General features: G+C 38.3%; 1 protein-coding gene across 1 annotated transcript; it reads right to left on the bottom strand.

Moving 5' to 3' along the window:
• Positions 1-27: 27 nt before the first annotated feature.
• Positions 28-20,397, bottom strand: MRPS35 (mitochondrial ribosomal protein S35). Its single transcript, XM_071733363.1, has 8 exons — positions 20,198-20,397; positions 18,585-18,615; positions 17,258-17,425; positions 16,809-16,869; positions 13,287-13,426; positions 10,823-10,932; positions 9,034-9,103; positions 28-527 (listed from the first exon to the last, which is right to left on the bottom strand). Exons 1-8 carry the CDS (start codon positions 20,362-20,364, stop codon positions 249-251), a joined length of 1,026 nt encoding a protein of 341 aa, XP_071589464.1. The 5' UTR covers positions 20,365-20,397; the 3' UTR covers positions 28-248.
• Between the last annotated feature and the right edge of the window lie 7,500 nt (positions 20,398-27,897).

Below are 27,897 nucleotides of genomic sequence, written 5' to 3'. Positions count from 1 at the left end.
CTCAGAATAGAATGCTCATCACCAAGATGACTCAAGACATACTTTATTTAAAGAACAGGACTCATGGACAGGAAAACTGTTTACAAGAAAATCCGGTGGAAAAAACCTTATTAATTGAAATTAACTCATCATCAAGTTTCATGTTTTTGATAAAGGTTCTGAAAAATTATACATTTATATCCTATAGGAATATTAACACAGTAGTTTAATATTTCCACAATAATCAGGTGTACCTGCCAAGTCTGCTCTCACAGGCTAACTTGTATATTCAGTAGTTTCTTCACAGATTCCTTATACCGAGACATGTTATTTTCTGTTTCACCTTCATTTTTGAGTGCAAGTACAGAGTTTCTGTAATCCTTAACCACTTCAGATGCAAGCAGCTCTTCCTTAGTTACATTACTGACATTCTCTGAGGCTTTTATTCGAATCAGTGTATCCAGGGCATTTTTCTGAGAGCAACTATTTTCCCAGATATACTCTTCCATGTCTTCTTCAGCCTTCTCGCTCTCCCACTTCTCAGTTTTCTGAAAGAAAACACACAACCTTTTAAAAACTATTCAAAACTGAAATAAAGTTACAATATTCTGAAGAAATGTCTCTTTTACACCAATTAACTTTAAAAATTACTTTTGTCATGGAAGATATTTCCTCTCCTCTGAAGTCCAAGGCTTGTAACTCAAGCCTCAGAGTTCAAAAGGTACCTGTATGCCACACATTTTCTGTGAAAAATGAGTTTCTTTCCTCCCATTTATCAAGTTCTTTATATATCTGGCAGATATAACTAGACAAATCAACTGGGAAGAAAAGCTTATACACTATACATAGCAAGTAACAAAAAACTCTTGTTAAGGTAGTAATTTTAAATAACCCGAAATGCTCAAGCTTTGGAAGTGGCCACCTAGCTATTATGTCCCAAGTGTATGATTTTTGGTATGTTTACACTGGCTAAAAGATGCCAAGTGAGACAGCTCATACCAAATAACCTATGATGAGAGACAGCAATCCCACCCCATTTAGGAAAAGTTTTAATTGTGAGTCATAAGGAAAAGTACCTCCAATTAATCCGCTTCCTATTGCCGCAAAACAAATTGCTCCTCCAAAGCATCTCTGATCCACAAGCTGCTAATTTTCATTTAATTGTGTTGCAAGATATATCTGACAGTCACAGGACAGTTTGTAATTTTAGGTTTGGTGGGGTTTTTTGTTTTTTCTACAGCTTGTTTTACAGTATTCTGGTCCACTACTCGACAAGGTTGCTGCAGTCAACCCAAAATACTTAATAACTTTTAATTAAGACGCTGTATTTTTCTCCACACCCCCACAGATCTTTGGGCTTGAGTCTATCTATCTGAATTTAAAAACACTCCTAAAAGATAAGAGATTCCAGAGTTTGTTAATCTCTGAGTCCAAATGTTTACTCAGAAACACTGATTAACACTGCTAAAAGGCTCATATGTCTGATACTAAAACCTGACACAAAACAACATAGAAATAAAAGAACTTCATTCAAATTCTAGAAGAAAAAAAAACCCCCAAACAACTCACAACAAAAAAACCCCTCCAAAAAATGGATGTATTGCTAGAATAGTAATGGAACCAGTGGGTATAGTAAAGTATTCCTTGTATCTGAAAAATACTGCAATTCAATACGGAGATTTACATGGTTTAAATTACTGGCACCACCTTGTTTCTTCACATCCCTTGCTTATCTACATAATGACTATCCAAGGCATTTTTTTCCCAAAGAATTTTAAAGCAAAAGCTTCTCTCACAGGGATAGAGTTTCTAAAGAGTAAGGGAATACGTGTATCACCTCTGGTCACTCCCTGGACAAAACTCACGTTTGAAGTTCGAACAAAAGATCACTGTGAGGCTTTTAAACACCTTTAAGTTACAGCTGAGACAGCAAGAGCTAATTACAGTTATTAGACTTATCTCTTCAGGAAAATCCTTCTCTGCACACATTAACTTACAGGATTTCAGAGATGCAGGCTGATAAACAGATTAAGATTTCCCTATCTCTTCTGAGCTATACAGAGCAAGAAGATTTTAAAGGAGGCTGAAGAAACTGTTAAATATTTCTTTCTTGGAAGCTTTCCCAGCAGCATGGGGTGTCAAAATGCATTTTTAAATAAAATCTGACTTCAGGGGGGGAAGGAAGGCAGGAAGGGATTTGACAGTAGGGGGAGATTTCAAATTCCACTCAGTCCTGTTTCAAGAAGCCAGTATCTATTGCTTCAATGTTGGTGGCCAAGCCTCAGAATGAAAAGTTCTGGTGCTGTACACAGGTGCAGACATACATCACAAACAGGAAACTGAGCAGATACCAGATCTTTGCAAATTGACTTTATCGACTGAAACTTAAGTACCTTTCCAAACAGATTTATTGCAAGACAAAAAAAAAAAAAAAAGGAATCTGGAATTATATTTTCATTTGGTAAAGCACCGTAGGTAGACAAGCACCCATGAACTGTGGTTAGTGGAAAGGTTACAAGTATCGTAGTCTCAGTTTACAGTGTCATGAAAGAAACTAATGAGACAATAAAAGGAAATAAATGAGGTTTTCATCACTCAAAGTTCTGTTAGCTGATTACCTTTATGCCCTGCAAATTTAAAATGTTAGTAAACATTGCAGTAAAAGTCTTGCAAATAAGAATAAAACCATGAAAACTGGAACTGCAGTGTGACATTGTGTAACGTTTTCTAGAATCTGCAACTTAGTGGTGAGGTTAAAAATCAAGAATGTATCTTTCTTCAATAAGTTAACTAAAAATGACTACTTCATTCTATCACACATAAGACAGAATCTCAGTAAGTAATATCGAGCCTGGCTGAAGGTGCTCTCAGATGATAATTTCAATTATTTCTCTCAACAAAACTTCCAAAAGAATTGGGAAAAAAGAATCACCACAAAACAACTGGTGAACTGCTTTTTTTTTTTTTCATATAAAAACAAATGACATAAACCTATTACTAAAGAAGAGGCAAAAAAGACTGATTTCTTTTTTATACCTGCTAATATAAATATACATAATTATTTTTCATGCTATAAACAGAATAAGGATTTGTTTCTAAGCTAAAATTTTATGTGAAAAGTTAAGCCAGCATTTTGGGAGGTTTACAAGCCTTCACAGTGCTTAATTAAAAGTAATGACACAGTATAAATACTAAAATAATACTCTGTACAATGAAGTTGCTTTTTATGTAGAAGTAATTAACTCAAAGCTTCAGTATATATTGCACCCACAAGTACAAATACAAGGAAAACATATCACAATTTTTTTTGCTATTTTTTCCCAGTTTAATTTTTATAATTTGATGTCACAGTCAGAGTTAAAAGTTGTCAATTGTCTAGGTTTTGGGGAAGACGTTTTAACTAAAACTTGTCAGTAGAACACAGAAATTTTCAAGGCAACTAAAGGCATGACTCACGATAGTCAGCTTTCTTGTAAATGGTTTGAATAGTTAAAAATCTAATGCTGTTTAGTGAAGACTAAATATTTTACAGGAATTTCTTGAAAGAAAGGAAGCTTCTTTAATTTGCAAGTCTAATTTCAAACTCTGCATATCCTAGAATTGATACATGCATTTCTTAGCACTTCACTGAAATAAAAGATACTCTGTGTGTACAATAATCACAGATTTTCAGGCAATAATGGATACTATAATGGAAACTACACTATAATTTTCCAGATTCTTGGGTACTAGCAAGCCAAAGAGGAACAGCCGTAACAATTACATATTTATCTATTTAAATATATTACACGTTCAAACTATTTAGTTAGCAGTTTAAAAAGAAATACAGATTTGTAAAGAGGCAAAATATATTTGCATCTAATGAGATCGGATGCAAAAAAATTTAATTGTTTGGTGATGCTGAACTCCCCATGATTTTTCATTTGGTTATGCTGAAAATCATAATTGGAATTGGACCAAGGAAAATTGCTGTACTTTTTTGTACTGTTGACTTGACTAGTTTAAAACAACTAAGTTATTGCCTTCTTGCTCTGTTTTTTTCAGATTCCCCCTCTTTGTAATGACTTTGAATATTTTCCCTTAATGTAAAATTAACTTCCTGCTCCCATTATTTCTCTTTCCTCCTTTTAACTCGAAAAATAACTTTACTTTTTGGTGATAAACTATTAATCTGAGTCAAGCCTGAAGAAATCAGTTTATGATCTTTTTAACCACTCGAGGGCAGCAAACTCTTATTCTTTAAAAACCTCTTGCCACCAAAAAAATACATTAACACCAAAAAAAAATAGATATGATGTTACAGCATTCAAAAAAAAAAAAAAAAAAGCAATAATTTAAAGGTAAGAGAAATACAAACTGATTGAGCTGCTGTTTAACAATCTAATAAGCATATATTAGCCTTTCTTTCATTAATTCAATCCAGGCACAGTCCTGGGGAGTAATTTGAAAGGAATCACAGAAAAAGTCCAAAGAAGGAAAGTTCAGTTCTTACCAGGTGTTGCAAGTCAGGTATCTACTTAATACATTCTAAAAGCTAATAAAATACAATTTCTTGATAACCTGAAAACTATTAAAAATGAAGGAAAATATTTCCAGCAATTTTAAAATAAGAAAATAAATGAACCCTCTTTAAGATTTAAAATCCAAAGTTTTAGAGATAAATGAACTCACATGCCTGACATCTATCTGCATTTGTCAAAACTCAGCTGCCAAACACCTCAGTCTGGGATCTGGAGGTACACACGCTTCTTGTTCTTAACCATCTCTAAGTACAGACTACAACCAAACTGAGGTCTCCATTACATTTAGGCAGCTTCATTAGCCCACCTGTAATTCAAAGATATTAAACCAAGAACACACACGTAGATCCTTAATTGGCACTGCTCAGATTCATCTCAGGAAACAGCAACACTGTCTTACCAAGCAACTATTATCAAACCACCAACATGCTGACAATATTCTGAACAGCTTCCTGTAGTTTTGCTTTACAGTGCATCTCATTTGAACCTGTGATACAGAGGATGAATGAAGAACTAGAGGGTGAACTCACATTTTTCAACCTCTCATTTCAATTCCTCTATTTAAACAAACAAGATTTTTTTTCTGCCAGAAAATAACAAGCACTATAGATTCAGTCTGCCAAAACCAGGAGTAGCATCATCTACTACAGGAATGAAATAAATATGATGGAATAAAATAATTGCATTTCTTTCTTCAAAATAAAGGGGGCTTAATTGTTTAAATACAGATCAAACACCAACTGCTAACACTGCACTGCATGTTGGCAAATTCTAACACAATCCTGCAATGTCCTGAGCACCCTAAACTTGCAAGAATTTGCTTGGTCAAGCTCACTGATGGCATTCCTATGTGAACAAAAGAAGACAGGAAAGACAGTACAGTTTCAAATGCAATACTCCTGCTAAGCTATCAATTCATAAGGGTTACGTAGCCCAAAAAGCTCCCCATAGTATCCCACTTCTCCTACAAGAAATCAAATGGCTTCAGCTACTCTCTCCATTCCAAAGTCATGAATGTACCTTTGTGCAATCCTGCCTCCTTTGCAAGCTGCTTGATCTTAGTTCTTTGTCCTGACCACTTATACCAGTTGGATCAGTCTTTCCCTCTGTTCCTTCCTCCTACAGCATGGAAACTCTGCTTCTTCCTCTCACACTCACACAACCAAACCAGAGCAGATGTATTTTTATTCCTTACACACAAATCAAGTAAAGTTGCTCCTTCAATTCCTTCTCTTATTTCCCCATGCATTCAAAAAAGGGAGCTCTTATGAACATGGATATAAAAAATACCCAAACTTCTTTGAAAGTTTCTCCATACCAGGCTCAATTCAACATATGTTCAAAGCTTTTCAAAATTTGGCTTGTTTATCAATATTCTTGCCTCATCCACTGGTTGCTAGCAGGTTAGAGAAGACAAAAATGTTATTTTGGTGCATTAACATATCAATGTGCTTCCCTCAGCTGTGGTACCTCGCAGAAACCAGTTCACCAAATTTGATTTGGATAAACTTTTATCATTTATTTAATTGCACAAGAGCTCTCTTCCCCACATGGCAACCCAGGAGGAAATTCATTCTTGACAATATATTCAGAGCCTTGAGGTAGAACAAAACCTGTATCAGCTCTTGATAAACACCTCCCTCTTTACCTCCTATTTTGTCTGCACATACCTGTTGCAAATTGCAACTGTAACTCCATTACAAGAAGGATTCTTGCAAAGTAATTCAACCTGAGCCTTCTAATTGCAACAGCAATAGAGTCAGTGAGCTGTAGATGCCCTGGCTTTTTATTGAAGCTGAGATGATAAAGAATACAAAAGATTGTAATACAGAGGCTACTCTTGATACAGTGATCAATTTATTTTTCTAAGGCTGCATACAAAGAGACAGATGAGGCAGAATTAAACTTTAAGAATAACTTTAAACTGGAAATGCATCTCTACACAATGGAGCCTCATTGCATAAAGTTCACTACATGCCAAAAAAAAAAAAAAAAAAAAAAAAAAAAAAAGCATGGTCATTCTTTTTTAAAAAGTTTCAGGGATTTCTCAACTACTTGGATGCTTTTGTTCATAACTGTATTAAAAGAATTGTGCATCACTGGCAATTAAAGTACAATTACATTTGATATTACATTTTCTGATGTACATCTACAAAGCACTTTTCCTTTTACACATTCACATGCTTTCTTGTTAAAAAAAAAAAAATCAGTAATCCAGTAATTAGCATAAATTAGAGTTATGCCATATTTAGAGAGATAGGCAAAGCTTTCAGGACTGAGGGCAAAATTTACATGCATCTGGATTTCCCTTCACTTAGCAAGAATACAACACTGCCCTCCTCTTTTTATTGAATTCCATCACGCACATGCACAAAAACACAGTGTGGCACTACTCTGCGGGGAAACTCATAAAATCTCCCAATTAATTCTGTAAACATGATTGATATTACTGTCTAAATGGATGACCAGTCCTCATCCACTTTCCTCCAATATTTAAAGTTTGATTAAAATAAACCATAGATTGTCTGGTTATGGATTACAAAATGTATACAAACTTTCTTTCAGCAAGTTATTAAAAGGTACTACCACTGATCATGGAAAAAAACAAACCAGTACAAAACAAAACATGTCACACAAAATAAAATAACGTGTCTCAGGAGATCATTAAATTTTCATGGAAATCAAAGACAATTACAACTGATTGATGAACTCATCAAATATTAACATGGAAGTTGAAAGGTAATAAAAGGGCAAGAAACTTGTGTATATTGAATACACACTGAACACTCACAGAACAATATCATATAGCCCTGTCTTCCATCACTAAGTAATGCTAGAGCTAAGGACAGATGTGATGTTCTTCTGGAATTAATAAAGTGAGCATTGTCTAGTTTTCTTGTCATTGCTTACTACTGGAAACTGATCTATCATTAATTTAAGACTTGTAATGAAATGTAATGCTGTCTGGGAGAAAAATATTCATGCATTCAAGGCACTTGAAATCCAAGGTAAATGTATTTTTTAAGATGTTAGCATAAGCTGAATTTAATTTAATGCACTCTACAATTACAAAATATATGCTTCAGTGCAGCTTCCAGTGAAAGAGAAATATAGCTCATTCTCCTTACTATGTTTTTTATGCAACCACTGCAAGATCAAAATCAAGATCAAAATCAAGATTAATGAAATTTAACAAAAGTCTATTATGGCAATTTCATTTAGATACTACAAAACTGAAAAAAGTTAAGTGTGAATTTTGGTAGTTAATCAGTACAGCTATGGAAATATGGTGAGGATGAAGGCTTACACTGTCCACCTCAGAGAGTGTGACTAATAACATATTAGCTCTAAACAAAGTTAAGTTATCCAAAATATAACTGGGTTTTCATAATTATTTCATTTCAGACAAACTTTTTTCTGCAAAAAAATTGTAATACTGTTGAACACAACGCTAACAACCAGCAGGATTAACTACAAAAATACAAGTCTGAAGATTTCACTGTAAAAAATATCTGTGGTCTAAAGCTATCTTACTGTACTGAGGACTACTTAAGAATTGAAATAAATTATCAATAAATTGGAATAGTATCTTTAATACATTTACACTGGATATTTCACATGTATAACCATTTAACAAAATCAGCTGTTGAGAAAAGTTACAAACATGCCATATCCTGAATGATTATAGAAAAGTTTACGTTGGACTTGCTTTGGTAGAAATACTTATCTGAAAAGTTAAAATAATTTCATGTATTTTCCAGGACTCTGATGCCATGAAATCCTACAACTAATAGAAGGTGACGAGAATGTTGCTTTTCCAGGGAGCTTGGAATGGCAGTTTAAGTCCTCACTCCTTCCAGCTTGAGGCAAGATTTGTGAGAGAGCAGAATACTTTCCAATGACAGCCATGGTTTACCAGAGTCCAAGAAAAGACAGGTTTTAAGCAAAAACTAAGAGTCTGGAACCAAGCAAAATATGAATACTGTGCTGTATGTTAGTCTGCATAACACACCTGTTTTCTTTTTTGAAATAGACTTGTTTTCATTTTTAAACTTGGTTACTATTAAAAATGCCTAGAGTACAGCACTTCTACAGATGCATTTAGTTCATATTTGAATACTGTGAGGAGGCAGCACAGTATGCTGCCAAACTCAGTGTCTATGAATCCTCAGAATTATGGTGTTTTCTGCTAGGCTTAGGGTCAGATTTATGCTCGTTGTTGAGAAAAACAAAGTATTGGGAAAGAAGCTCTTATGAAAGATTAAAAACAGGGAACTGTTTAAAAGGAGGCAAACAGAAAAACAAGTATGAAGTAAAATAACAACATTAGTAACACGAAGTAAAAGACATGAATTTGAATTTGACTGAGGAATTATGATTCAAATGTAAGCAACTTACCTTGTTTGAATCAAAAGAAAGATGAAGTGGAATAAGAAAAGAACCTAAAATAATTTGCTTTAAACTGTGCACAGTCACTGAACTTTTTATAAGTTACAAGAGAGTGTATTAGCATAAGTTAATCACAACTGCTTACCCAAGATTCATGGTACAAAACTGTGAGGAGGTGTATGCCATAATCATAGTTCTGTCTTCTCAGTGGACACCTGAAAATTCATAAACAAAGCTAGTACTTCTGAAACCAAGCCACTGTAATATCCTTTTGAACAAAAGGTTAAACTTACCATCCAAATTTCTAATTTGTAATGGAGGGGATTTTAGGGAAATGTGTGTTGGATTTTAGATGCATTTCTGAATCACACATAATCAAGAATAATGTTATGAAAGCCTGAGTATTAAGAACACAAATGAATGGGCATCTGCAAGTCAGTAGGAATATGTACAAAATGCAACAACTTGCAGATCTTCAAGAAACATTGAAAACTTATTTGTCCTTTTTGGCAATGATGAATCCAACACATGTTAATCTGAACTCCCTTAAAACTGATTTCCTCCCTCCCACCCCACCAGACACAAAGGGTAGAAGATGACTGGTGAAAACAGCCATGAAATACAGCTCAGAACTAGCCAACAATTTAAGGAGAAAAGTTTAAGCCAATGTAGCTTTAAGCCCAACAGGTTCACTAGTAAAATTTGTCAGGAAAATACAAAGTCCTGCAAAACCAGTGCATTTCTTAGCACTAGTCATCAAAACCTGCTCAGAATTTGATGACATCAATTGCTTCTCATGCTAGCTACCCATAACTTCCTGTCTTTTTCTCACACTCATCTCTTCCTACAGGCTCCCTTACCACCCTTTTTGATGTAGCACAAATTGCAACATGCAAGACTGCATGTGAGAAACTCTAAAAACACTCACCTGAATTACTATGACTACTCTAGCAAATAAACTTTCAAAAGGACTTAGCTTTTGACTCATTTCTTTGACAGTTAAAGAACCTAAGTTTAAAAGTAATCTAAATACCAGTCTGGAAAATCCTGTACTAAAGAAATGGATACTGCTCAGAGCTTGGTCTGTAGAGTTTACCAGAAATAGTGAAATATCAACAGGCACAGAGAGAGTTCCATTAGAAATGCAGTATGACACCACTCACAGATGCTCTAAACCAATGTTTTAGTCACAAAATAATTTTTTTTCAAAGGAAAGGAAAATTGTTGGTAGTATAAGTGACTCCAATAAACTACCCAGATTTCAAAATCTAGTAAAAAAAGACATGCAGAACTGAATTCAATTTGTATTTATCTTATCTAAAAATAAAAAGGGTAATTACTACTGAAGGACACGAAATTTAAGAGGGGAAAATGATTTGTAAGAAAGAAATGCAAAAAGAAAAGACTAGCAAATAATCTTTTTTCTAGTAGTGAAGGCAGCTGTGAATGAAAGTGTTTTGTGAATTTAGGAATACATATGTATTCTCTAAAACACTTCAGAATTCAATACAGAAAACATGTTTCTCCCATATGGTATTCTGATCTCAACTGTAAATAAACAGAGTGATTTATCTGTATCTAATACAACAGAACATTAAGAAATGTCTAGTGACTGATGATCCCATTTTTCTTACATGAAACTTGTCAGATCACTATTAAAACAGGCAGAATCCACTGGGGAAACAGAACTACTTTAAAATAAATTAAAAAAAGAGACTTCAACAACTAGCAGTATTTAACAAATACTAGGTTTCACCTGGTGTGGCAATTTCATCATTTAGTAACAGGAGTACCAGTATGTTTACCTTAAGTCACATTTAGCATTAAAAATATAATAATTTAGTAGGACAGTAATTGATATTATTGGAAGGAACACAGCCCCATCTATACTGTGACAATTTCTACAGGCATTTTTTTCCTTCTTGTAACTGTACCTGTCTGTGGTAATTGTGAGAATATCTGTATCCTTACAGTACCGCTCTCCTACAAGTTTAATGAGCTTCTTCTTTGCATGGTCATCCAAATTCAGGTTGGAAAGTTTAACCTTCAAGTACAAGAGAGAACACCTTTAATTACTTGGGATAAAGTGAATCTCTGCACCCCAAAAATATTTTGAGAGACGCACAATTATTATCAAGAATTAAAAGGATATCTATTAAGTATGCATTTACTTTGATATATGTATTTAATTTGATATATGATTATACCAAATGTCAAAAGTCTTAACACAGGTTGAGTATCATCTGAATATTCAAACAGATTCTTTTCATCCAAATACCAGAAGGGATGGGCTGAGGGATAGTATTTCTATTCCAACTTTTTATAGAAGAAAAAAAGCCATCAGTGTAGTTTGCAGTTGTGTTTCATAGTCATATGAATTTCATATGGAAAAATAAACCTTCTAGACCTTTTTTTTTTAATACAGATCAGAATTCTGAAATTCATTACTGGGAGATCAATAGAAGCGTGCAAGATGCACACAAAAAACAACATAATGAACAAAACTGATCACACAGCAGTGTGAATGGCTTGTCTTCTGCTACAGTACCAGAAAGCCTTCAAACATAAGATATGCCACAAACTAGTGGCCCACACTGAGCCAACTTTGATGTACATCCTTGACTTCCTGGCTTGATGTCACCTACCTGGATTGCCTGCAACACAGTAAAAGCTCTCCCATTGATGCAAACTTCACCACTCACTATCTGACCCAGTGACATCTGCTTTCACCTTTAAATCCCTTTCTCCCTCGCTAGGCAGATTTTATTGCCAGGGGATTAATCAGAGGATTAATCAGAAAGATTTTTTTAATGAAGTCTGGATCAGAACACCACTAACTGAAAAAGCATGTGGATAGTTGTTCCACTTTTGTCTCCCACTCCAGCCCCTCCTTTTTTAAAATGTACATGTATAATACAGGAACGCATAATGCCTAAAAAGTAGCAAGGCCAGTTAACATTAATGGAGAGATTTAGAAGGATAAAACAGACATGCTTATTTGTGCATAATTTTGAGTTATCCTCTCCACTGAAGCACAGCCAACCTCCACTTCAACACCTTGTGTCTCAATGGCCATGTTTAACACAAGACATTTATACCTCGTAATGTTTTGCACGATTTTGAAAGAAATAAATTCACATACACTCACAAACTGCTGCTTTTAATGGGAGGAGATTCAAGCTGTTTGAGCAGCTGAGCTCTTCCCTCTACCTGTCAAACCATGCCCAGAACTTACCTAAAAACACCAGGCAGTATTACTCCCTCAGAGACAAGGGAACATGGGAGCAGGGAGGGTCCAACATGTGCCTCCTCCTGCACACACTCAAAAGCCAGTATGAGTCAGGGGGTTCTATTCCCTCAAACACACTGCATTTCCTTTTATTTATAATGCATACAGATTTGTGAAAACTGGCTCTTGACTATGAATCTTAACTAGGAGACAAAACTCTAGTATGCAATGACTGCAGGAGATGGTGAAGTTACTCCCAATTGCTGTGTGAAGCACGTACTTAAGCCACTGACAGACCAAATTAATTTTCAGCCCCAAAGGTTTGATAACACAAAGAGAAACTGGAGACTCCTACAGCCAAAATGAATACACTAGTGTTCCAAGTCACCGTGATTAAATGCTGTATAGGTGTTATAAACATGTGGTATCAGTAGTATTTTAAATTCTACACTGTACAAAGTAAGAACAGAACTATCACTGACCCCACTGCTCCTGCTCTTAAAATAGGCTCAAATCTCACCTCAAAAGGCATGCTCAAAAAGCCACAGAATTGTCCTTATTTACTACCCTGGACACAGGATGTCCAGTCTCCAGCCCTGAAGCTTTTCAAGGTCTAACTAGATGAAGTTCCAAGTAACCTGGTCTCATCTCATACTTAGCTTACTTTGAGCAGAGGTTTGACTGGAAAACTCCAGAGCTACTTTCCAACCTCAAGTATCCCATGACTGTAGGATCAGAAGAGTTCTGCTCCTGCTGCACACACACTGATGCTTGAAGGCCTGTGAACTCAATACTTATTAATAATGCTGTGTTCATATGACCTATGTTTCAGTACTTGTGCACTTCTAGGGTCTACAAGTGAATGAGAGAGTCTAAGCAAGACAATGAATACAAAGGCACTTAGAGCCATTTCTTTAAGTAGATTCTTGAAGGTACACTACTATTTTTTAAAAAAATCAGAGCTTAATCTTAATTTATAAATACATATCCATAACCCTCCAACCTCAGTTCTTACATGCTGCAATATACTTCAGGAAATCCTCTCCTTTTCATTCAATAAACCATTCCCCCCATTTCCTTAGAACATACCATACTTGCACGTGGTTTTACAATGAAGCCAAACATTTGGGGTTTTGAAACAAAGGTTGCATGTCATAAATATTACTTACTCTTAAGGTCACCACTCTTGCTTTGGGATTACGAATAGATGTTCCTGAAGAAACATAATCTATTGTTTCAATTTCAATAGGAAAGTGTTGTTCACATTTCTCATCACTGTCCAAAGCACTTGGCCATTCAGTGCAGAAATCTGTGTAATGAGAGAAAAATGCTTTAAATAGTGGGAAAACACTCCAAACAGTATCGGTTAGTTCAGGGTGGTTTTTTTCCAAACTTATTGCAATAAATCTTTTTAAAATCACTATTTACAGAAACCACATTCATTCAGGTAACAGCAGAATCTTTGCCAGACTTGCCCCACTATTTCAGTATCTTTCTTTGTACTGGGTTCCCCAAAAGAGGATATAGTATTCCAGATGTAGTCTTACAACTGCCAAACAGAGTAATAGAGTGGTTTGAGTTGTAAGAGGCCTTCAGAGATCCTCTAGTTCCACCCTCACTGCAGTGGGCCGGGACATCTTTCACTAGATCAGGCTGCTTAAAGCCCCATTCAACCTGACCTTAAATGCTCCAAATCATGGGGCATCCACAACTTCTCTGGGCAACCTGTTCTAGTGTCTCACCACCCTAATACATCCACATCCTTCCATTTTAAAACCATTGCCTCTTTTCTTGTCACTACAGGCCTGGGTAAAAAGTTATCTCCTGGTCTTTTTTATAAGCCCCCTTTATAGACTGGAAGACAACAAGGTCCCCCCACAGACTTCTCTTGAGGGTGAACAATCCTGACTTTCTCAGCCTTTCTTCATAAGAGAGGTGTTCCAGCCCTGTAGTCATTTGTGTGGCCCTCCTCTGAGAGGAGGCCCTCCTCTGACACATCTTTCTTGTACTGGGGATCCCAGAACCAGGTGCAATACTCAATAGAGGGAATTAATTTCCTGAATCTGGTGGCTACACTCCTGTTAATACAACCCAGGATGCAGTTATCTTTTCTTGCCACAAGGGCACACTGCTGACTCACATTCAAATTCCAAATGCCCACCAGGCCCCACGTGGCCTTTTCTGCAAAGCTTCTTTCAAGCTGCTTGACCCCCCCCCCCACCTACCTGTACTACTGAACATGTTATTCTGTTCCAGATGGAAAGCAGTTTCCTTTGTTTAACTTCATGAGGGTCCTTGCAACTGATTATTTCCTGCCTGAATGACTCCTCTGAACAACAGCCCTACTCTCCAGCATATGACTAGTTCACCCCTATTAGTTACTATGTGAAGACCTGCAAAGGTTGTGCTCTCTACCATCATCCAGGCTCATAGAATCATAAAACAGACAGTGTTGGAAGGGACCTTGAAGATCAACTAGTTCCAACGCCCCTTCATGGGCAGGGAAACCTCCCACTAGACCAGATTGGCCAATCTGGTCTTGAACTTCCAGGAAGGGGGCAGCCACAACTTCCTTGGGCAACCTGTTGCAGTGTCTCACCACCTTCAAATGAAAGAATTTCTTCCTGATGTCTAACCTAAATCTCCTCTCATCAAGTTTTAAACCATTTCCTCTTGTAGTTCTCCCACTACACAACTGTGTAAAAAGCCCTATCCCAGCTTTCTTGTAGGCCCCCTTGAGATATTGGGAGATTGTTATAAGGTCACATTGGAGCCTCCTCTTCTCCAGGCTGAACAACCCCAACTTCTTTAGCCTGTCTTCATAGGGGAGGTTCTCCAGCCTTCTGATTGTTTTTGTGGCCCTTGTCTGGACACGTTCCAGGAGCTCTATGTCCTTCTTATACCAGGGACTCCAGAACTGGACACAGTACTCCAGGTGGGGTCTCACAAGAGCAGAGTAGAAGGGGAGAATCACCTCCCTTGACCTGCTTCCTCTAATGCAGCCAAGGACCCGGTTGGCTTTTGGGGCTGCAAGAACACATCGATGGCTCTTGTTAAGCTTCTGGGCCACCACCACCCCCAAGTCCTTCTCCTCAGGGCTGTCTGCAATCCTTTCTTTTCCCAACCTTTATTCATACATGGGATTGCCATGACCATGCACTTGGCCTTTCTGAACTTCACACAGTTTGCATGAGTCCACTTCTCAGGCCTGCCAAGGTCCCTCTGGATGGCATCCCCTTTCCCCCAGCATGTTGGCTTCACCACACACTTTGGTGTCATCAGCAAACTTGCTGAGGGTGCATTTGATTCCACTGTCCATGTTGATGACACAAGATATCAAACAGGACAGGTCTGAGTACTGACCCTTGAAGAACACCACTCGTCACACATCTCCATTCAGACACTGAGCCACTGATCACAACTCTTTGGGTGCAACCATCCAGCCAGTCCCTTATCCAATGAATGGTCCATGCATCAAATCCATACCATTCCAGTTTAGAGATCAGAATGTCGTGTGGGGCCGTGTCAAATGCTTCACATAGGTCCATGCAGATGACGTCTGTTGCTCTGCTTTTGTCCACTGAGGCTCTGACCCCACCAAATTAGGCAGGACTTGGCCTTAGTGAAGCCATGTTGGCTGCCAATAATCACCCCACAGCAGAGCCTTCAGAAGGATCTGCTCCATGATCTTGTAAGGTTGTTAAAAAGCACATTTTCCTGAGCTTGAAAAAGGTTCCAGGAAGGCCTTCTGCAGAACCTTTCAGGCAATGTGGTGAGGCTGACTAACCTACAGTTCCCTGCATCTTCCTTCTTGCCATTCTTGAAGATGATCAGGTGAAAATCTCCTGTTTTCCCTGGGTACTTTCTAACTCCTTACACTTTCTGTGTACTTCTTTTTTGCATCTCAGGTTACTCAAGAGTTCCCTGCACACCCATGTTGTCCTTCTACAGCACTTTCTCAACTTTCTGCACACAGGAACAGACCACTCTTTCTCTTTCAAGGAGGTTGAACATAAACATCCACCAGCTCCAGAGGGTCAATTTGCTCCCCAAGGAAGTCTCCCATGAGATCTGCCAACATATACTAAATAAATCAAAATCACTCTCTTGAAATCCAGACTGATTGCAATTCAGCCCTGACCCCCCCAAGCCTCACATATTCTTTGGATTAATCTTTTCATTAGGTTCTCTTTACTGGTCTGCTGGCTGGCAAAGATGCTCTTGGCCTTCATTAGATCCTGTATCTCAAAAAAAAAACCAAACTGGGTTCACAGGGGGTTCCATTTATCAATAGCATTTTTTTGATGCATGTTGGAATGGTTATTGATTAAACCCTGGTTTAATCACAGATAATCTGAGAACCCACATCCATCACTCATCTCCCTTAAGACAATGAACAATAAATTGTCCAGTACAAGCAAGACTTAACAAAAAGGTAAAATTTAAGCCTCACTGGTGTGCTCAAAACCTCCCCAGACACATCTGCCCACCACTTGTATAACTCTACACAGCAGCAAAAAAGCATACAATACTAACCAAAGTCTGACAAATAAGCAGCTTTAGAGGTGGAACCTGTCTTGTCCTACTTCATCACATATTCCATTGCCTTAAAACTCCAAAAGAGATGTAGTTTAAAAACAGAAAAAAAAAAATATTACCCCCAAAAATAAAAAAAACCCACAAAACCTCACCTTTAAGAGCTGCACAGTGTTTCTTAATTGCAGGAGGAGTTAGATGCAAAAAATTGGGAATCTGAAACAGATATTTTAAGAGTTATCAAAACAATAGCTTTTTATCTGTTCATAAATAAAGAGACATTACTGAATTCTGAGTGCACTTTTAACATTTATTAAGGTAGTACAATTCACTTGATAAAATACTCAGGTAAGAAGACCCTCCCAGGTTTGATTTTACAAAAGACCTAAGTTCCATTACAATGATAAAACTAAAAGAAGCCTCCTGATTTGGTGCATTTGTTACTTACACTTGTATTTGTTACCACTTAAATAAGAAATTAAATAGAATATTATCCTATTCAATAGCAGGAAGCAGTACCAACACAAGTATTGTGGTCAAAGCAGTGAAGCCTTAACGAGCAATGGTTTTAGAAGTTCTCACACATCAATGGAATGTATTTTACCTTCATAAGTTCTAAGTTTCCTTCTTTTGCTGGGGGTACTCCTCTCTTCACTGGGTAACCCATTCGAACTGGGAGAGGCACTGAGCCAGGTTTAAATGTAGCTGCTGTTGGATAAACACTGCTCCAGTCCTGATCAACAGCCATCCTCTCAGTTCTGGGAGGTATGTGCTAAAAAATGAAAATTATAGAAGTTTAATTGGAGATGTGCTATTTTGTGAGACAAATCAGGAGTACAACAAATTATTACACAACAAATTATTCACACACTAGAAATTTCAAAGACACTTTTACATTGAAACAGTGCTGACTTGTAAAGAAATTTTTAAAAGACAGCCTTTCAAAGCTTCCCCATCTGCAATTGCATTTTACTTCAGAAATGCTTAGAAAGAACAACTTGTGTTGTGATAAATTAGCAAGAGAAGGAAGGGGAAATCAAACTAGTATTTAATTACAAACTATATTTCCTGAAGCAATTTTTGTGGGAGGCAAGAGAATAAGTTTTAAAATTTTTCATTTCTGAAAGTCTGAGCATGTTCATAGTAAAAGAAGTAAGATATCCAAAACTTTCAATTTATTTGCTATATAAATTCCAGGAATGATGTACTACTATATTGCAGAAATAACTTATATCACCCAATAACTGACCTTGGTTTCAGTTAAATGCTCTAAAAAAAATCCCAAAACAAAACAAATCATTGTTTCTTCACTCAAAATCTTAATTTTCAATTTAGAAGGGTAAATTAATAGATTCAGTCAGCTGGTCTGCATGCTTTGATGTATCACTAAATCTGTGCTTGGAAGTTAAACAAAAATTCAGTGTTTGTCAGGTCCACTTCCACTATTTGCACACAAAATACTATTTTTGACATTTATGTGTGGAATAAATAGGAAAAGGTGATTAAATGCTCAGGTATCACTTTGAATTCTACTCCGCAAGAACAATTTCACTTTTGCACAAGACTTGATTTTTTTAATTACATCAGAAAACAACCACCACAAATCCTCTAAAGCCATTCTGAAAACATCAAAATGTTTGGTTTTATTTTATGTGGAATTTTAATTTGCTTTTAAGACCTGCAGTATATGGTGGCAGTACAAGTTAACTTCGATCTTGTTACTGTTAATGCTTTTGCCTTTTTGAGAATACAGACTGAAAACAGCTGGAGGAGTAAAGGAGTCAGGTGCTGGCTCTGGGATTCACCCACAGTGTAACATTTCTTCAGGTTTTGGCCAGTAGAAGGGGCTCCTGTATAAACTGCTAAGACATAGAGTTCAGAATATTTTTTGCAGTAACTTTGAATTAACTGCATATAGTTTTAATACTTACTGGTCGTACAAACTGTGGTGTTCTGCCTCTTCTAGTTGAAGCTGAAAATAAAAGAAGCACTTTCAATACAAACTATTTTTTTGAGGAAAAAAATGCAACACAGTCGTGCATGCTTTTTTTCTTTTACAAAAAAATATATGCTAGTACTTCCTAGTCTTTCTGTGGAATAACAGGAATGACTGATTTAGTGAGCAGTCCCAGAGAGGATAAAAATAAGTGAGAGATTTGGCTCAGCTTTTCAGCCAACTGACTTCAGTTGGAGCTGTGATAAGGGATTTATAGGGATGCACAAAGACACCAAGTACCACTAGATCTTCAATCTCAACAGAGATCTTTACTTTTTTGTCTTCATTTCCTCGTCCTCCTCAAACTGTACTTCAAGCATTTCAATCCCTCCCCTCCAAGAACCACCACCAATTTGGCCTCTTTAATAGCCAGACAGCAAATCTGATTACATTTATTTTCCAGTGTCCTGTTTGAGCTCAGGTTTTTATGGTTTTGTTTGTTTGTTTGTTTTTTTTAATTGTTGCCAAATTCTGATACAGTACATATTTAGCCAAAACACTTGAATGGGAGTGGAGGTCTGGTTTCTATTTTCTTAATTCATTTGTCTTACAACCACAACCCACATAAGGCTTAGAAAAACTTGCAAATTTCACAGTTCTCTTGTTTTTCCTACCCAAGTATTTTTCCAGTTTAGTTCTGCTCTCTGCCTTCTTGTTAAGCAAAAAATTAAACCCTTTGAAAATTAAGCCCTTTAAAGCATCCTCGCCTAATCCTGAATCTGCAGATGACAAATGCTCACCTTGCCTTCAAGAAAATGTTGGTAAAACCCTAACAGTTTCCACTGGCACTCAGAACACCCTGAACAGCTCAACTGGAGGCCTGGCATGGCACCAAATGTTTAAGACATCTACACATCCCCTAGCAAAACCAAAAATTCTCATTTCGATCACCAAAATTCAGGCCATGCACTGCAAGTCCACTGTACCACTGTAAACCCGAGCTGAAAACGTGCCTAGCAAACATCAGTTTGCTCACTTCTTTCTTCAGGCTGCCAAAATCTGTAACCTGTACTATAAAGATGTTTCATGGTTTAAACAAAAGCAAATATTTGGAATCATGGAATCATCCGGATTGGAAAGGACCTCTGAGATCATCAAGTCCAACCCTTGATCCACTACTGTGGTTACCAGAGTGAGTGCCACATTCAGCCTCTTTTTAAAAACCTCCAGGGATGCAGAATCCACCACTTCCCAGGGCAGCCCACTCCAATGCCTGATCACCCTCTCTGTGTAAAGAATTTCTTCCTAATATCCAACCTAAGCCTCTCCTGACAGAGCTTAAGTCCACGTCCTCTTGTCTTACTGATGGCTGCTGGGGAGATCGACCCCCCCTAGCTCCAGCCTCCTTTCAGGGAGTTGTAGAGAGTGATGAGGTCTCCCCTGAGCTTCTTCTTCTCCAATTTAGAAACAAAATATTTTTTTTCAGAGCTGCCAACCACCGGGAAGTGAGGAGAGCCACAGGCCTCAGCTCCCCGCCCGTCCCCAGTCGCCCCCAGCCTGGAACCCGGAGCCCCCAGAAGGCTGCACCCTACCCCGCCACCGCAGCACAGCCTTCTCTCACCTTCCCTCTGCTGTCCTTCCCTGCTGTTCACTGCAGGCACGGAAGAATACGCTGCGGCGCCGAAAATAGGGGCCAGCACCACCCTCCCGCAGTACCGGGTCAGCCCGGCCCGGCACCCCGCTCGGGCCTGAGCCACCCCGCTCACCGCCGCCATCTTCCCGACGGGCCCCGCACCACCCGGCAGGACGGAAGCCGGCTGGGCCCAAGCCGGTTGGAAAGGCGAATCGTAGCGGTTCCTTGCCCCACAAGCGGGCGGCGGCGGGAAGCGCGGAGCTGCCTGAGGCTGCCGGGAGGGGACAGAACCCCGGGAGTGGTTTTATTGCCCTTAAGAGGGGCCCGGGAGCAAGGGAGGGGTCGGGTCGGGTAGGGCAGGGTGGTGCTCTGAAACTATGTTGCCCCTGCTTCATATTTCGGCTGCAGGGTTTGGGTCGGCGCTTCCCCCGTTTAAATCAGTGCGTTCCTCTCACAAATCAAAATACAACTTTTAGCTCCCCAAATGCTCTTTGTGTCCCCAAACCAGTGACAGGCGGGCTCAGCCAACCCTGTTAATCGAAGATCCGTGGGTTTCTTCAGCAAAATGCAAGGGGGTCCAGCCCCGTCAGGTAGAAACTAAGTGATCGTGCATAAATACGGGCTTGGTAGCGGTGCGCTCCTTTAAATTTCAGCTTTTTTTCAGTTTATCAACCCGTTAGCTGTAGGTGTTCGGTTTGGCGTGGGGGGTTTTTGGTTTTTTGGTTTTTTTTGTTATTGTTGTTTTGGTTTTGGTTGGTTTTTTTTTTGGTTTTTTTTTTTTTTTTTAGAAGCAATATATTTGGATCCTTGGCCACGCTCAAGAGTTCCTGGCTTTAATCTATTTGCTTCAAATCACAACATACCTGTAGTGGATTTATCCTTTCATTATTAATATAGCATCTCACAATGACTTCATCCATTTTTACCCCAGTTGTTGGTCAGAATGCATTCTTATGAATGATGGATGGTGCTTGCTTACTACTTCTAATGACAACATAAAACTTTCAATTGCAGATTTACACAAGAATTCTGTTAGTTTAATACATTTTGAATTACGGAATATCCATCCCATGGTTAGCAGCAGGTGGAAAAGGGAAAGAAACCCAAGATGCGTCAAAATTCTCAATAGCAGTGTCTGATAATTCCTCCAAACTAAGACTATTTAATTTAATTAAGTGAATTCTAAAGCTAAAATGTCCAGACATCAAAGAGAGACAGGCTTCCAAGTGAGGATTTGGGCTGCATGCCTGTAGAGGTTGAATTTATCCCCAAATAAGAAACAATTGAATGTTGCTAGTAGTAAGATACCTGGACACACCTCTCTGGAGACAGAGAATATGTATTCTTCATGCTTTATACGTGGGATATATAAAATTGCATTAAATATCATATAATGATACAGATTTAGAAATATCCCTTATTGATATTAACTGCTTTTCCAATTTAAAAAAAGGTTATTTGATCTTAATTTTCAGACTATTTGTCAGGCACACCCTGTTGTCTTGGTCATCATTGTCAAGATTGAGAGAAACACCCTTTATCACAGGTATGCTTCTGTCTGTCTCCTCATGACAGAAACCTTGCAAATCAACTTATGCACATGGAGACAAAATGGAGAATGGTGTGAAAATGCAGAGTCTGATAAATCTTTGATTTATATTAATGCTTAAGATAGTCAGTGAATTTTGCAAATACTGAGCGAGGACTTAGGTAGCCTTACTGACCTTTGGAAGTCCTGCTTTATATTCTCACTTGATCATTATTACTTAGAAGCCACTTTGAATTTTATCATGTTTTGCACACTAGGGTAACATTAGAAGAGGTCTTTTGTTGTTGAAAGCATGTGATGCCAGTAGCAGAATAAGATCCAGCTGCAGGTGTTATGGATTAGCTGGGAGTTCTGTTTCATGAGTCCAGCATGGGTCACTTGCATGTGTTGGTTTGCAGTATCAAAAGTTACTACTATATTTTTTTTTATTTATAAAATCCTCTTAAAATATTTCATGGGTTTTCTAAAAATAATCCAGATAGTCACAATTATTATTTAAACATCAGATTTCAGTACAGGGGTCCATGTTTAACAAAGTACTGCTTATATTAGATTTTACTTGAGAAGAAGGTTTTTTTTAAGAAACATTTATGGGATGTTCTAGTTGCTAGAATAAGCTTCTCTCAAGATTCTCAACTTCCTCCACGATACTTAATGTCAAGGCAGCCACTTTTGTACAGCTACTTTTAACCAGATCACAGATTTCTTTGTGTAGGTTTCCTTGGCTCAGCCAAGCTAAACACAGTCTTAGGTTTTCAAAAGGTGGGCAAAACTGGACAGAAGTACCACACATCTGGAGTGTCTTTGGCTAATTCATAAGATGTGTTATCACTTGCTTCTATTACTGATCTTTTGATAACTGCTAATGCTACAGTAATAGAAAACTATATGAATAGGCTGGGAAATGCATAAAATGAGAAAGGTCTCTGCAGGCACTGAGGTTTGCTCGAAATCTTCCTCTTCATTCCATCTTGTCTGGCTTCTTCAACCTAAGAAAAAAACAGTCCACACAGCCAGAGCTTAATTCATACAAAGAAAAGGAGATTTTTTTTTTTTTTAATTTGAATTGTTAACATTGAGTGCACAGAGCAGTAGCATGGTAATTACCAGGTATCCATATCCTTTCTGCCTGTACTAAAGCTAAGTCAGCCTGAGTTAATCTGATTGCTTGGAACACAGCAGGGGGACACTTGGCCAAAATAGATTATAAATACTGACTTTCAATTCATGTCCCACATGTGCACTGCATGTTGCATACTCCAGAGTCAGTGAAAGAATTTAGAACCACCAAAGACAGTAAGATACTTGTCTTACATTACAGGAGATGGAAGTGAGAAATAAAATATTTCTCACCAAGAATATTATCTGTTTGGGGAATGAAGTGTATAATTTCAGAAGAATTACTGCCTCAGACTCCAGATTAGTGCAGAAAGAGAAGGTAACATGAGCCTGTTACTTCTAGAATTTTAATCCTAGTTTACTTCTCTTTGGTATCAGATGCAGTAATCACATTGCTAATTTACACTGCCATTTCCTTAAGAAGATTATTGGGCATTTGCTCATAATTAAAGTCTGTATAAAAGAACCTACAGAAAAGAGCTTTATGGAGAGTTTTAATTAAATCTGACAGAATATCTTAGTTGACATCTTAAACTCATCCATGTAAATGTAAAGATGTACAACTGCACTTATCCTTAAAGGATCATTGCCATCTTTCCAAACTATTCAGTAATAACAGCTCCTATTCAAAACATCTCTCCTGAAACAACAGTTGTATTTCAATCAGTCTTTTCAAATATACTTGTAATAAGCACCCAATTTGATGATATTTTGTTACAGCCACAGCACCAATAATAATATCTGTCTCTTCCAGTGCATCCCTATTGATTTAAAAGAACCAAATAAAACAATGCTAGGACACTTAATATAATTGAAGATAGGAATCAAATAACAGTTGAGGGTCACTGTACAAGAATTTATATTGTCTCTTATTATTTGAAGGCTGTTCATGACTGCTATGTGATACCTCTTTATCAATTAGAATAGGTACGATATGTCAAGCAGTAATTTTGGCTTCCTTTTATGCAACATAAGCATATAAACAGATACAGTGCCCTGTGTGGTAGCAGTTTCTTTTAGTTCACACAATTTATTTAGTGTTTTTCTTCTTACTTATCCAGGTATTAAAAATCCTATGAGTTTCTGTGACAATATACTATGATTATAGTTTAAGAATTCTGCTGACTTAATAAAGAGCACTAAACTTAAAGAACAGGGACACCTTAAACTGCACACCAAGCTGTTCTCTGGTGTCCAGGTAGAATAACATGACATGAGCATAACTTGGCTTCAGCACTGGAAAAAATACTTCTTATGTAATACACTGAAAGTATTGCTTGATTTACCCTATGATGCTGCTTTTCAATAAACAAAGTTTCTTAATCAGCATATAATGCCAAGTTAGAAAATGCATTCTCAATTTACCAACTTCTCCTTATTCTCAATATTTGAATTTAACAATTGCCTTCTTTCCAAAAGTCTACTTAAATTACCGTATAATTAGCAAAATTGTGCATTTTATCACATTTTTTCCATCACAGTGTATGATTATTTCTGTGCCAATGTGCATAGTGAAATGTATGTTTCTTTGTCAACTCTTTCCCCTAATTCTCCAGCTCTTATCTTCCCACTCCTTGTAAAGAGAGACAATGTTAAGTACCAAGATAAGACACTGAGGCACAGTGTATATAGAGTATATATTCTTCATGGAAAAGTGAAATTCATCCTGAAAAAATGAAACAATAGTTAAGCCCCAGAGACAAATTGCTTAGCTGAGATTTTTCACACTAAAAATATTTTTAAAAAGTAGGTTGACTATATTACATCCTTGATGAAAATAAAGTAGAAAATTGAAAATGTATGTATTTATTAAGACACGAGCATTGAAACACTGTTAACCCAGCAGAACTTATGAAAATTAGAGAAGTACTCGGAAATAAAGATTCAAAAAATTCTGATGAGAACAGATGTACAGATAGAGTCATTCCCACCATCATTATTCCTTCTTTCAAGTGAAGAGTATCAAATCTTGCCTAGTAATAATATGTTGGTCTAAGAGCAAGTAATATCTGAAGTCTTTAATGTAATTAATAGCTAAAGTTGTTTGTGAAATATGAATGGTGTTGACTTAGAAATAGATGTTTTTCCCTCACTGGTGACATACAGGAGAAATTGCACAAAAGGAAAAGGTTAACAATGAATAAAAATAATTCTTCCTGTCACTTGTATCTCCTCTTCCTGAACCATATAGCAATTATAAATTTGGCAACATAAAGAGGTAAAATATATAACCTTAGGAGGCATTCACTCTTCTTATGTCTTCACAATGCAAGGATTTATCTGCCGTTTATAGCCAATGACCTCCAAAATTTTAAAGTATGCATTGGAAACATTCCTTTAAGAGAGAAGTAGTTCATAATACTATTCCAGATGGAGACAGGTGACAATTTGGTCATCTTGGTTTCATCTCAGTGAGCAAAAACTTAACTGTGTGTATCTGTTCTTCCTGAACAGAGACCTTGTAAGGTATTGTACACTGCTACCACAGGTGCTCCAGCTCTTACTGTTGCTAAACTCTGTTGAAAGGTAAGTGGAACAGGCAGCTGCCTGTTGTGGTAGGCTGTGTAGGTTGTGGTTGTTGCCTGAAGAGATGAGGACCTCCACTGATCTGAATCATAAAATCATAGAATGGGCTGGGTTGGAAGGGACCTCAGAGATCACCAAGTCCAACCCTTGATCCACTACCGCTGCAGTTACCAGACCATGGCACTGAGTGCCACATCCAGTCTCTTTTTAAATATCTCCAGGGACAGAGAATCCACTACTTCCCTGGGCAGCCCATTCCAATGCTTGATCACCCTCTCAGTAAAGAAATTCTTTCTAATGTCCAACCTAAACCTCCCCTGGCACAACTTGAGACCGTGCCCTCTTGTCTTGCTGAGAGTTGCCTGGGAAAAGAGACCAACCCCCCCCTGGCTCCAACCTCCTTTCAGGGAGTTGTAGAGAGTGATGAGGTCTCCCCTGAGCCTCCTCTTCTCCAGGCTGAACAGCCCCAGTTCCCTCAGCCTCTCCTCATAGGATCTGTGCTTGAGTCCCTTCACCAGCCTAGTTGCCCTCCTTTGGACCTGCTCCAGGACCTCGATATTCTTCCTAAACTGAGGGGCCCAGAACTGGACACAGGACTCGAGGTGTGGCCTCACCAGGGCTGAGTACAGGGGCAGAATCACTTCCCTGGACCTGCTGGCCACGCTGTTCCTGATCCAGGCCAGGATGCCATTGGCCTTCTGCCTGACCTCTCTATCAAAGTGATAATTTCACACAAAGCCACGAATGACCATCGGATGCCAGCAATTTAAAGAAAGATTTTTCAAAATTTCCATTTCAGTTCTTAGTAATTATAAATGCCACCATATTTAGCATTAACAAATCAGACAAGAAATGTAAGCATTTTACAGGGGTCAATGTTTGGGACGGGAGACCTGTTTTCCCTTATTTACGAGGCTGCTACCTGTGCTTTCCTGTGCTTGGTACCCCTTTCACATGAACATTTCTTTGCAGCAGGGATGCTTCCCAAAGTGACATTCAGCATCTCACAGATGTGATGTGATGTACCAGGATGTACCAGCACACAGCTCTTCAGTGATGTAAATCACTTATTTGAGAGTAAATAGAAATAAGGATAGGAGCTTACATGAGTTAGCCCAGGTGCAGGCCCACCCAACTAAGCAACCTAATCCTAAGAACCATTCTGAAAGCAGGAATTCCCTTCTTTTGCCAGGACTAACCGAGGGAAACTTCATGGTGCTGGCTGGTGGGCAACTTAGCATTTGGGAGCATAGTATGGGAGCTCTTTCCCTGGGAGCTGAGCATGCTTCAGGTTTCCTCGTAATGCATTGCTGGTGGTTGTGCGGGAAGGGGTTTTGGAAGGGGGGCGGTGTCGGTGTCGGTGTCGGTGTCAGCCCGGGGGGAGCGGCGGGGCCCGGTGGGGGCAGACGGGGCGGGGGCTCTTGGCGCTCTCCAGGGTGCTGAACCCGGTGCGCGCCGTCTGACCCGACCCGGCAGCGAACAGAACTCCCCTCGGTCCTGCCGGTACACGCACCTCTCCCCTGCCACCCTCGGCATTCCCGTAGGCTGAGGACAGCCGCAGGAACTGAGGTTGTGGTCAGTGGGTATGTCTGACTGCTTCATTGAATGTATCTTATTTCCAGGCTGAGAACCGCATGCTCTTTTTGGCAACAAATGCTTTACGTTGATGCGCCCTTCCCTTCGGGTTGTAACTTGGCCACTTCACCCAGTGCTTTAACACGGGACATTTAATAGCACTCTTCTACCTGCCACTGCAGCCAGAACTTCTTCCCTCTTCATTGTAGGAAACAGCATTTTGCCTGGGTGCAGTGGGTGGTAGTGGTAACAGAAAAGATGAATGCAACAGAAAAAGCAATAGGTGAGTTATGGAGAAATAGAATTATTTCTGATGGAAAGAACCTTTAATTTAGAACCAAAGTTCTGTTGGAAGAAAACAGTTCCACCTCCTGATTTAAGCAGGCACTTCTTCAACCAGAACAGGAGGGCCAAAGCTCATACTAACCTCACCTTGAGAGTTTCCAGGGATGGTTCTTCTACCATCTCTCTGGGCAACTTGTTCCAATGTTTTACCACCCTCATTATAAACAACTTCTTATCATATAGATGGTTCCAGCTTAGGATTGCTGTAAATCTCTTGCCAGTGTTTTGTTTTGTTTTGTTTTAAAAGAGCGAGCTATTCTTCCTGTCTTTGTTGGTCAAAGGTTGCTGAATCACTTTTTGACCTGTCAAAATTAGAATTAGACAGAGACTTCCAAAAGAATTTCAGTCTTGCAATTTTGATGAAATTTCCAAAAACTGAAAAGAATGGGTTTAGTGGGGACAGACCAATTTATCTGAAAATTGCTACTGTTTGGTTTCCCATAGAATTGTCATGTGAATTAATGAATATTTCCAATAGATGGATAGAATTTGCTTAATTAGAGTAATAGCATAACAGATGTGTTTTAAACTATAAGATTTAGCCTAGTTTTTAGGAGACCA

Source organism: Heliangelus exortis, chromosome 1 (assembly GCF_036169615.1).
Source record: "Heliangelus exortis chromosome 1, bHelExo1.hap1, whole genome shotgun sequence".
Classification (NCBI taxonomy): domain Eukaryota; kingdom Metazoa; phylum Chordata; class Aves; order Apodiformes; family Trochilidae; genus Heliangelus; species Heliangelus exortis.
The sequence above is the reverse complement of the archived record's forward strand: the minus strand, read 5'-3'. Positions and strand labels throughout refer to the sequence as shown.